Source organism: Osmerus mordax, chromosome 26 (genome assembly GCF_038355195.1).
Source record: "Osmerus mordax isolate fOsmMor3 chromosome 26, fOsmMor3.pri, whole genome shotgun sequence".
Classification (NCBI taxonomy): domain Eukaryota; kingdom Metazoa; phylum Chordata; class Actinopteri; order Osmeriformes; family Osmeridae; genus Osmerus; species Osmerus mordax.
Window position 1 is genome coordinate 1,709,323 of NC_090075.1, and position 12,500 is coordinate 1,721,822.

At 49.0% G+C, this 12,500-nt stretch overlaps 1 protein-coding gene across 1 annotated transcript in view; it reads right to left on the reverse strand.

Moving 5' to 3' along the window:
* Nucleotides 1-12,500, reverse strand: part of LOC136935761 (voltage-dependent R-type calcium channel subunit alpha-1E) — a 72,393-nt gene that overhangs the window by 50,131 nt on the left and 9,762 nt on the right. The window contains 1 exon segment of the mRNA XM_067229428.1: nt 4,012-4,278. Within this exon segment, the coding sequence (XP_067085529.1) occupies nt 4,012-4,278 (267 nt within the window).

Sequence of the window (12,500 nt, forward strand, 5' to 3'; positions counted from 1 at the left end):
TGTCTATAATCAGAAGAATCCATTCAGTGTAAGACCCAGAGGAAGGATCCCACAGTGAATACATGGTAAACCTCAGATGAATTTAATCCCAGAATAACAGGCAAATGTTGTGTAACCGTGAGATGAAGAAACTTTTTTTAACAGGGGACGGTGTGTGTATGCGTGTGTGTGTGTGTGACAGCATGAGTCACCGTGACGACCATCTGAGCCTGAATTGGCTCCTCAAACGAGACTCGGAGTAAAAATAGAACCCCCGATAGAATGTGATATACCCGGCATCTGCAAACCCGTCGAGATGGGATTCTGCACCTCATTACACACACACACACACACACACACACGCACTCGGGCACACACTTTTTCTCTTACACTTACACACACACAAATGCTCCCTATCTCACACACACAGTCTCACATCTACGTTCACTCACATTCTCTCTCTCTCTCTCTCTCCCTCTCTCTCTCTCTCTCTCTCTCTCTCTCACACACACACACACACACACAACGGTAGAGGCGTGGTTAACGACAGGAGAGGCAGGCTAGGTGATGGCGGTGGAGTGGTGCAGAGGTGTGACGAGACACAAACACACACACACACCCACACACACACACACACACACACACACACACGGCTTTACTCCTGATCACACTGCCCTCTCTCTCCACTCACCATAAAACACTTCAAACTGTACTGTCTATCAAAGTCTTGAGTAAATAAACGTACAGAAGATACGCTTGTCTTATTCGTTGTGAGAGAGAATTATGCTCTGATTATCTAAGCTAACTTTATTCAGACTAGGACTGCTTGGAGCCAGGGAGGTGATTGACGAGCAGGGCAGACTAGGAGAGATGGCGATGGATGTAGTCATCGCTCAGGCCTGGACACAAGCACCTGCAGGGGCAGACCAAGATGGTGCAGCCTGAGGAAGTGTGTCATGGGAATGGAGGCTGATTTGTAGTCCTGTTTCTGTCGGGAGCGGTGATGTAAGGGGAGAGGGAGAGAAGCGGGGGGGGTCAGTTTGACATGGCCTACAGTTCTCTGTCCTGCTACCAACACCAGCATGCAAACTCTCTCTCCCTCGCTCTCTCCCTCCCTCTCTCTCGCTCTCTCCCTCCCTCTCTGTCGCTCTCTCCCTCCCTCCCTCTCTCCCCCTCTCTCCCTCTCTCCCTTCATCTCTGTCGCTCTCTCCCTCCCTCTCTCCCCCTCTCTCCCTCCCTCTCTCTCCCTCCCCCTCTCTCCGTCCCTCTCTCTCCCTCCCTCTCTCCCTCTCCCTCTCTCTTTCTCTTTCTTTTCACTTTCACCGTCTAGTTCTCTAATCACACACATTTTCTGTTTCATTCTTCACCTCTCTTCCTCAACCCTTCTCTCTCTTTCACTGTCTCTCTCCTCTCCCTCCCACTTTCTTTCGTTATTTCACCCGCTTTCTCATATTACTTTCTCTCACTTTGTCTTGCATATTCTCTCTAATGCTATCAATGTAACAACCGAAAACGTTCAAACTTCTACATGTCCTTCACCCCAGCTATCTTTCTCCTTCTCTTCAGGTGCTTCTGGAAAATAACTTTCCGTCACGTTCTGAGTGGACACCTGTTTCCTTTTCACACCGTTGATGAAATGAACCCTTGCCAACACAATCAATTATTCACCGCTACGCCTGCACTGTGTGACACCTCCAGTGGGGATCAGACAGGGGGAGCAGCTGCTCTGCCTCCCCAGGCCCCCTGCACCCACCCTGGGCTCCAGTCTTCATTAGTACCCCTCCTTTCCTCCAGCCTCCACCCAGCTTCCCCAACGTCCGGGCATGGCTGGTTAAACTCCCCCCACTCCCCTCCCCAGGCCCACCAACACTCTCCCCCACGTGGGGTGGTGTCTCCACCGCTCCACTCCCTCTTTCCCCCGGAAGCTCCCAGAGATAAAGCCCTCATCGATCGCTGCCTTTAATTGAGCTCTCAAAAACATAAAGAGCCACTTATGGCGAGAGTGTCAGCGTGTTGGTCTCACTACATGAGTGTGACCTTTTGGAGATGTCATGCAGCGAGTGTGTGTGTAAGTGTGTGTATGTGGGTTGAGTGATTACGGGGGTGTGCCAGTGGTTTACAGATTACTGGTGTGTCTGTGAGAGTGTGTGTTCACTGTTACGTATGTAGTGAGTGTGTGTGTGAGAGAGAGAGAGTCTGCACTGCCATACTGGACAGCATCTGTGCCGTCAATTACAACCATGTGTTCCACATGTCACCAACTTCACCCCCCCCCACCCACCCTCCCCACGTGTCCTTCCAGTGAAACCAGATCCTCGTTACAACACACCCCCCAGCACGCTGATCAGACATCATTACACCCTAATGTCTGCTAATCCACTCCGCTAATCACATCCATCCGGACACTGGACACCCAACATCCCCCCAGAATGACATGACCTCATAGCATCACATGACCTCACAGCATTACATGACCTCACAGCATCACATGACCGCACAGCATCACATGACCTCACAGCATCACATGATCTCACAGCATCACATGATCTCACAGCATCACATGACCGTGCAGCATCACATGATCTCAGGACTCAACCTGGTCATCCTTTCAACAAGGACCCTCTCCAACCCTCTGATCTCCATCTGTCTGTGTTCCCTCGCTCTCTCTCCCCTTCTCAGACACATTTACATTTAGTCATTTAGCAGACGCTCTTATCCAGAGCGACTTACAGTAAGTACAGGGACATTCCCCCGAAGCAAGTAGGGTGAAGTGCCTTGCCCAAGGACACAACGTCATTTGACACGGCCTGGAATCGAACCAGCGACCTTCTGATTACTAGCCCGATTCTCTAACCGCTCAGCCACCTGACTCCACATCACACCAGACACACCCTCCCTCCCATCCTCTCTCTCACCCCATTTTCTCGCTCGTGCTCTCTGTCTCTTTCACAAACACATTATCTCTTAATCTCTCTCTTTAAATCTATTTTCTCTCCCTGTCCTTCTCCAAAATTGAAAATGGATTAAGTTAACATTCTTGATTGATCCCCCCTTATTGGTGGGCATGAGTCCTTGTTCAATTCAATCAGTCCTATCCTCACAGGACAGTGTGATAGATCTGACTGTCACCTCAGAACCAGGACTATATCAGTCCCTTGACCAGCCTCCCTGGACTCAACTCATCACCATAGGCCTGTGAGTCATGACGGACAAGTGAATCCTCCACTCAGATCAAACCACAGGGGGGTGGGGTTGTAGGACTACCCGACAACTTCACACACACCCGCCGTTATGATGTTGTCAGGATTTACAGATTTGACTTCTGCTGAATCTTGAAATAACATCCCCACAACATCCCCACAACATCCCCACAACATCCCCACAACATCCCCACAACATCCCCACAACATCCCCACAACATCCCCACAACTCAAATCCAGTTCCGGAGCTTTTTAACCATGTCAGTTGTTTTCTGTAAAGCCACAATTAAACTGTAGAACAAAGCAGAAAATAGTACCAGCTCTGTGTGTGGGCCTGAGTTTGAGGGTGTGTGTGTGTGCTTAGTACCTGTGTATTTGTGCTTAGGTGCCTATGTGTATGCGCTTGTGTGTGTGTGTGCAAGTAATTAGTAGGATCAAAAGCAGAAAACAGTACCATGTCTTTGTGCGTGTTGGTGGGCATGAGTGTGTGTGTGTGTATTATTAAGTACCTGTGTGTGTGTGTGTGTGTGTGTGTGTGTGTGTACTGTGAGTGTGAGCTGTGTGTGTACTGTAAGTGTGTGTGTGTGTGTTTGTGATTTGAAGGATGGTTTGTGATGGCCGAGTATTTCAATAGGAGCAGCTGAAACGGATCTCTCTGTGGCTCTGTCCATGGTGCTGAAACCCTCAGATCGCACTGTCAACGACAGTCACTGCAACATCACAGTTTGTAACGTGTTACATTGTCAATGCACAATAAACTTTGGAAAAGGTATGTGGGCGTGTGTGTGCGCCTGTGTTGTTACACACTTTACCCTGTGGACCAAAAGGATATGGCCACTCTATAACCTTCTTGGCATACTTCCGCACCGTGTTGTCCTCCCCGAAGATGAAGAGAGATCGGTTGACGGTAAAACAGTTCTGTCTGACCGGTATGGGGTTATACAAGGCCATGGTGCGGGCTCGTTGCGCTTTGGTCTGCTTGAAGGCGGGTGAGACGCCACCTGTGGACACGGACGGTCCTTCCCGGTTGCGGTTGCGCTCGGAGCCTCCATCCCCGGAGACCAGCAAACCGGGAACGTCATCTCCGAACCGGGCCATTCTGCAGGAAGCAAGTAGAACGGTTACGGTTAGGTTAGCGCGTGCAAGACAGGGCGGGGTGGAAAAACAACCGACGACAAAACTGCAAATGTGCTTTGTTTTAGTCCATCGTTACGAAATCATTTCAGGTTCACACTGACGGAATAGCAGCCTTCTCAGTAAAGTTCTGTTTTTGTTACCTTGACTTTAAGCGTTAGAAATAAAGAGCTGTCGCGTCCACAACCTCGAACAGAGGTTACCGTCGTTTTCACATCCAAGATGTAACACCAAACACCAGTACTCAGGGGGAAAAAATCTTCTCAAATGTTATATGTAAAGAAGTGAAAACAAAAAAAGCTTTTTTTCAAAAATGTCCTCATCTAAGATCCATTGTCAGTTATCTCCATCCAAACCTCTTCAACGTAAAAACCACACTAAGTCACGTCTCTGGGAGATGTTCTCATGAGAGAGAAAAAAACTAGCTTTTTGTACGAGTCCACTGGTTGCTGCATAAATCGACCACTGACTTGTGAGAATAGCTTCTTTTTATTCCCGCCCTTACTCTCCTCTCTGTTATCTCACATTGGAGAAGCATAAGAAACATGTTCCCACCGCAAATAATCAGCCCTAAAACTTTCCTTAAATCTTGTTCGGGTTGTCTTGCGGTGCGTCGACGAGCAACAAGCTCTAACCTCGTCAACTCAAACTGGCTGAAAAGGGGATGCTTTCGGCGCGCTCATCCCCTCCATCAGTGGGTTTAACACAGATTATGCCTCTGCACATAGGCGACTACACAAACAACTGGTCCGCATCTCTTCCTCAAGAGCGCTCTATAATAGCCTACCCACATTTAAGAATTGTAACGCGTAGCCTATGTATTTTTGTATTGCAATGTAATTGTGGAGCATGTGATTGATCTGGAGTACGTTAACAAAAGGTCGGAAAAAACAACATCCAGTAGCCTAGGAAACCATGCCGTGTCATTAATCACAAGTGCCTTGTAATAAACTCAGATCTCTCAACCTATTATTAGACTAAGATGTTGGGACTTGTGTTCCTCAGACTGCACGAGGGGTCGGTTGGCTATTCCGGTTGCTGGGGTAGCCTGCCCGTGAAACCCGGTCACGCCTAAAAACGTTGCAAGTCAAACACCTGTTAACAGTCGTTGCACGAGACCGATCCGAGGCACGCACGCTCTCTTTCTGGTGCATGACGATCAGAAGCCGTCGTTTTGACTAGTGTTGTTCTGCTCAGGTCAAAGTTGTTGTCCCAGGTAATCGGCTGTGTGCACCAACAGAGGCTCTTGGTCGTATGCTTAAGAAGACAAGGCGACATCTTCAACGACAATACATTGTTGAATTAACAACCGCTCTGGGCGATGGTACTCGCTTCTCAGAAACCACAAACAAATGAGAAGAAAGTGCAACTCCCCTCAAAAAAAAACGAGTGGTTTTCAGACACGTCGACAGGTCTTTCACCTTCAAAACTAAGCAATGAATTGTTGCACAGTAGAACTGATAAAATATCACAAATCAGTTATCATCACAATTAGGTGTACAGGCATGCAACACCACCAATCAAGTGTACCAAATCCCTAAATTAAATAAACTATATTAATAATAATTCCGTTTAGCACTCCTTGTCAAGTATCATATCTCTGGACATACATAGTTCTGTTTTAGGGACTATGAAATAATGTGGTATTGGGTCATTTAATTTTCCCTAATCTAAGAGAAGAGATTGCAGGTGATTGAGGAGGAGGGAGGAACAAGGAGACACAGACATCTTTACATTTACATTTAGTCATTTATCAGACGCTCTTATCCAGAGCGACTTACAGTAAGTACAGGGACATTCTCCCTGAGGCAAGTCACCCTACTGCAAAAAAGGACACAAAGTCATTTTGCTCGTCCGGGAATTGAACCAACAACCTTCTAATTAATAGCCCAACTCCCTAACCGCTCAGCCATCTGACCCCCATCATTTAAAGTGGAAACCGTCCCTCTGAGACCAGTTGGCACCCAGCACAGGAGCAGTTAATGTCTATGAGGAAGAAAGTGATCCAGTGATCTACTGGGCCTGAGGAGAAGGGAGGGAGGTAATTAAAGAGATATCAGTGAAAGAGGAGGAGATGGGGGAGGGCGGAGGATAAAAATAGAGACACACACCTCTTTTGTTCAACCCTCTGTCAGGTCAGGGAGAGAAATGACTGTACGACATTCTATCATTTCACTTTTCCCTCTCGTCTGTTACGGAGGCTTCCTCCTGTCGTTCCTAGAGATAGAGGGAGTGGAGGATTTTTATAGCCTCTGCCCGTTTCTTCCAGGTGCTCTCAGCTGTTGTGTGTGCTGAAGTCCCCTCACCCACAGCCAGCTCCCAGCCCAGGCTCACCCTCCTTCCAGGAAGATGTCACCCACAGCCAGCTCCCAGCCCAGGCTCACCCTCCTTCCAGGAAGATGTCACCCACAGCCAGCTCCCAGCCCAGGCTCACCCTCCTTCCAGGAAGATGTCACCCACAGCCAGCTCCCAGCCCAGGCTCACCCTCCTTCCAGGAAGATGTCACCCACAGCCAGCTCCCAGCCCAGGCTCACCCTCCTTCCAGGAAGATGTCACCCACAGCCAGCTCCCAGCCCAGGCTCACCCTCCTTCCAGGAAGATGTCACCCACAGTCAGCTCCCAGCCCAGGCTCACCCTCCTTCCAGGAAGATGTCACCCACAGCCAGCTCCCAGCCCAGGCTCACCCTCCTTCCAGGAAGATGTCACCCACAGCCAGCTCCCAGCCCAGGCTCACCCTCCTTCCAGGAAGATGTCACCCACAGTCAGCTCCCAGCCCAGGCTCACCCTCCTTCCAGGAAGATGTCACCCACAGCCAGCTCCCAGCCCAGGCTCACCCTCCTTCCAGGAAGATGTCATGGCAGCCTGGCTTCCACACAAGCAGCTTCACCGCTCACCTGCTACGATGGCGGAGGGGGTCGTGCCAATCAGGAGGGGGTCTGTGGGTTCTTGTGTGTGTCTCACTGTGTGTGTGTGTATCCTTGCTTGTAAGTGAGTGTGTATGTGTGTGTGTGAGTTGGTGTTTGTGAGAGTCCGTGTGTGTCTTGTGTGTCAGTCCTTAAGTGTACGTATGTGTCTGTGTGTGTGTGTGTGAGAGCCCTTGTGTTTCAGTATGAGTGTGTGTGTGAGTCCTTGTGTTTCAGTATGAGTGTGTGTGTGAGTCCTTGTGTGTAAGTGTGTCAGTCCTTAAGTGTGCGTATGTGTGTGTCGTTGTGTTTCAGTGTGAGTGTGTGTGTGTCCTTGTGTTTCAGTATGAGTGTGTGTGTGAGTCCTTGTGTGTAAGTGTGAGTCTACAGAGACTAAATAAATAAGGGAGTGTGTGTATATGTGTGCGTGCGAGAGAGGCCGTTATTCCTTTGAACATGTGCCTTGTTGACATGTCACCACCAGCTCATATTGGGCTGAATGCAAGTGATGACGAGCAGAATAGAGGCTTTCATAACACAGATATAACAGATATATAAGGCCGAGAGGCTCAACTGTGGCAGGGTCACTGTCAGCGACTTGTAGATCCCACCTCCCAACTCAAACTACCACCTGGAGACGGAGTTACTCGGCAGACCGGTTAGCTGTGTTGACACGCTGCTCGCCACCCCTGGCCCCAGAGGAGTCTGAATAATGTCAGGGTGTGATGTTGACGTTTTTCCCCAGGTGGATCAGAGCTCTGATTGGGTGTGACTGTCTTCGCTGTAGCGACTAATGAACAACCGAGGAGTGGGATGACTCCCACCGCCCGCTCTCTCTCTCTCTCTCTCTCTCTCTCTCTCTCTCACTCTGTCTCTCTGTCTCCTTTTCTCTGTATTTTTCTCTTTCTGGATCTATCTCTTTCTTTTTCTCTCCTTCTCTTTCACCAGCTCAATTGCTTGCCTTCTTGTCATCTTAACAGTAGTTTCCATAGCGACAGGGCATCATTGAATGGCTGATTTGTCCTCCTACTTGCAAATACACAGTCCCCCTCACCCCTCCTCCTCTCCTCTCCTCCCCGCTCCTCCTCCCCTCCCCTGTTCTGCTTTCCTTTGAATCATCAGGGGCAGTTTGGTTTACCTCATGCTGTGTGCTCCGACTAAACCTCACCCTCCACCCTTCCAGACTTCCACCCGAGTCATAGTTCCCCTCAGACCCAGCCCTGCTGTTCAGCCAAGGGCTGGGCTTGACACACCTCTCCCCTAGCCAGAACCACACTGCCAGTGTCATGCCTTGTCTTGCCCATGTCTTTGATTACATACCTTACGATGTCCTTATTCCGCAAATTGTGACAATCATTTAGGGGAATCAATGGAATGGCTCCTCAGCGGGTTACTGTGCCCTTTGATCTGTTTTGACCAATCTGGATTCGACAAAACCGTGGCACATAATCTGCCTGTATTGTGAGGGATGGAGGGAGGCATGGGTAAGAGGGGTGGGGATAAAGAAGGGAGGGAGGGGGAGGAGAGGAAAGGGAAAAGAGACTGCGGTGCTGAGAGGGGGGCAGGCACGGGAAGGGTGAGGGAGGGACAACTAGTGAGAGCGGGGTGAGGGAAGTAAGGCTGGGGAGGAGGGAGAGAAGGAGGGAGAGAAGGAGGGAGAGAAGGAGGGAAAGAAGGAGGGAGAGAAAGAAGGAGGGAGAGAAGGAGGGAGGGCTAGGGGGGAGGGAGGGAGAGGAGAGAGGTATGGCCCGAGCAGCATGTGGTATAAGACACAGAGATCCGATCCGAGCCATTGATGTTATGCTGTGAATGGGCATATCTGTTTATTTACATTTACATTTAGTCATTTAGCAGACGCTCTTATCCAGAGCGACTTACAGTAAGTACAGGGACATTCCCCCCGAGGCAAGTAGGGTGAAGTGCCTTGCCCAAGGACACAACGTCAGTTGGCATGACCGGGAATCGAACTGGCAACCTTCGGATTACTAGCCCGATTCCCTCACCGCTCAGCCACCTGACTTCTATTTATGGAATCATTGTCATGGTAATGCTAGAATCCTCAGAGTGCCAGGTCAGTATTATTCAGCCTAGCAGACTGCTGGGGCAGGGCGGCATGAGGCATGCGCCAGAGAGACCACAGAGACCAGGCGCTGTGCCTGGTGGTCAGACGGGGTTAACAAGAAATCTGTCGTCTGATTTATGTTCACTCAGTACTAGAGAAGTTAATTTCAATTAACCGGATGGAGGCGAGAATCAGGCTGTAATTCAACCTACCAACCTGCCTCAGTTGGTCTAATCACGGCCTTTCTCTCGATCAGAAGTTCAAAGAGATGCGCATGCTGTGTGTGTTTACTCATGTGTTTGTGTGTTTACTCATGTGTGTGTGTGTGTGTGTCTTTGTCGACAGCACCGCAGCAGTTCATCCCAGCCCAGATTCCATCACTAAAGTGTTTTCTTTGCACTGTTACCTAGCAACAGGCGTACCCTGCTACCCCAGTCGTAACAAGCAGTCAGTGTGACTCCTGCTTATGTTACACGCTAACAACATACACATAAACACAGTCCAGTCCAGTTCAGTTCAAGCAGACATGTCTCCATGTCAGAATATGCTTTTCTTTCTTTCTGTGATCTTTTGAGGGGGCGTTTCTATGTTCCACGACACTATGAGAGAGACAGGAAAGGGGGGCAGGAGAGATGACTCGTCAGAAATGGCCCAGGTTGGAATCGAACCTGGGGCCCTGCATACGTGGTATGCAGAGGCATGCAGGTGTTTGGTGTGTACCAGGTGAGCCACTGGAACGATCCCCAGCTGCCGTGTTTGCGCTGAGGGAGGTGGAACAGGGAATGGATCACCGTGTGTGCGTGACAGGGACCGTTCCATACTGACAAACCTCCTCTCGGAAGACAGGAACGTGTTTTGAAGTCTAAGTCTCACACACATTCATGAGACGTACAGGAGAGAGCCAGCAGGGGTTAGGGTTAGGTGGGGCCTGAATTAAACACGTCATGTTGTGGTTTTTGAGGACATCTGCAATTTTCCAATTTAGTCTTTATTTACTGTTGTTTGACTGTGTCGTGAATGGCTTTGGCTCCTGGTTTAACCCTGTCCCTGTAAAATGAGCGGATTGCGTGACATACGGTGAGACTCATAAAGGTTGACGTGAATGTGGCGTAACTACGGGACAAGCATCTGGGCGTCAGGCTGCTGGACAGCTGCTGCCCCCTTGTGGAAGGACCTAAGTACTACATGAAAAATAGCCACATTTTCAGAAGTGTGTTTACCATAGTGAGATATGTGGGTAAAGATTAAAGAATGGTTCTCTCACTGACATTTTGTTTTAGGTTCCAAGTAATTGTAAAAGATGAAGGGAGATTATTATATAAATATATAATATATAAATATTACCTGCTAAGTTAAAAACCACATGAAAGAATATTAATTGTTAGCGGTCGATATATATGAACAATTCCAGGAATAAACTATTTACAATCGGAGGGGTGAGCCATGGTACTGCGTCAGATGTCAATGTTTTAGATTAAACAGTTCATCTGCAACTGTTCAAAAAATGACTAAATGTAAATCTGCTCGGATATCTGTGGGATGGAACGCCCCAGAGTGAGTGAAGGGAACACCAACACTGGATCAATACAGGCCTCAGAGGAGCAGCGCTGAATCCATCCTGGATGTGCTGATCACACACTCAGGACGGGAGGAGAGGGGAGGGGGGATGGGGAGGGGAGGAGGAGAAGAGGAGAGGTGGGGAAGAGGAGAAACCAGACAGAGCAGCGAGGCAGAGACATATTTGATGAGGGGACTCAGACAGAGAAGTGGAAAAGAGTTGATGAGCAAACGAAGGATAGAAACGGAGAGAGTAATAAAGAGAGAGAGAGAGTAATAAAGAGAGAAAGAGAGGGGGGTGTAAACTCTAGAGACTAGTGCTACTCTGCCAGAGTTTAGGATCTCTCCCACTCTCTCCTCCCACTTTACAACTGTTGCTCTCTCTCTCTTTCTCTCTCTTTATCTCTCTCTCTCTCTCTCTTTATATATCTCTCTCTCTTTATATCTCTCTCTCTCTTTATCTCTCTCTCTCTCTCTTTATCTCTCTCTCTCTCTCTCTCTCAAACACACACACACACACATCGACTAATACCTAATCATCTACGACCCCTTGTGGGTCATTGTACTTGGTGAGTCTGGCAGTAATGAACAACTGATTGGAGTTTGAACCTGAACCACCTCCTGGCTCTCTCACATCCCTGCACCCTCAACCAGAACCAGACACACCTTTCACTGTAATGATGCCAGACGACAGCCCAAGACCTGGCTGCTGAGGTCATAACACGTGTCATCAGAAAGCGCCTTTCATGGGAGATCTCATGCAGTATTGGATGGAAGGATTACTTACGAAACACAAGGGCTCACTTGCACTCATTCAAGCCCGCCTTCACGCAATATTATACACACACACAACCACACACACACACAACCAAACACACACACAACCACACACACAGCTCTGATGGGTTCTCAAGTGGCAGCTCCTGAAGTCTTCTCAATACATCTGGCCAATCAACCAATGAGATTAACACGAACAGCGACATTCTCCCAGTCACCAATCACTGAACAGTAATGTTCTGACTTCCTATTGGCCTAAAGAAACAGTTCCCTTATAAATCCATCACCCACCTTGGGTTTATAAATGAATGTGACAATTATTCTTCGATATATCTATATCCTCACGCCAATTCTCCCAGCTGAAATCCCAAATTATTTTGTGCATTTTGATAACATTTATTGCTTCATATATCCAGGCCAGAGAATCCTAGGACCCGTTTGTGTGACTGTAGTTCCTGTTCTGTCCACTAGAGAGTGGTAAGGCACTGCAGGGATGCAGGAGGGCTGATAAAGAGGTGCTGATGGGGTTTGCTCACAACCTGCCTCAGTGATTTGTCAAAACAGCTGGGAGGAAGTGATGAACAGCAACCCATACATAAATAACAACACATCGTCCTTCGACTCTGGGCAGACAGGGCTGGCAGTGATGCCCTCTGAGTAGACAGGGCTGGCTGTGATGCCCTCTGAGTAGACAGGGCTGGCAGTGATGCCCTCTGGGCAGACAGGGCTGGCAGTGATGCCCTCTGGGCAGGCAGGGCTGGCAGTGATGCCCTCTGGGCAGACAGGGCTGGCAGTGATGCCCTCTGGACAGACAGGGCTGGCAGTGATGCCCTCTGGGCAGACAGGGCTGTCTGTGATTCCCTCTGGACAGACAGGGCTGGCAGTGAT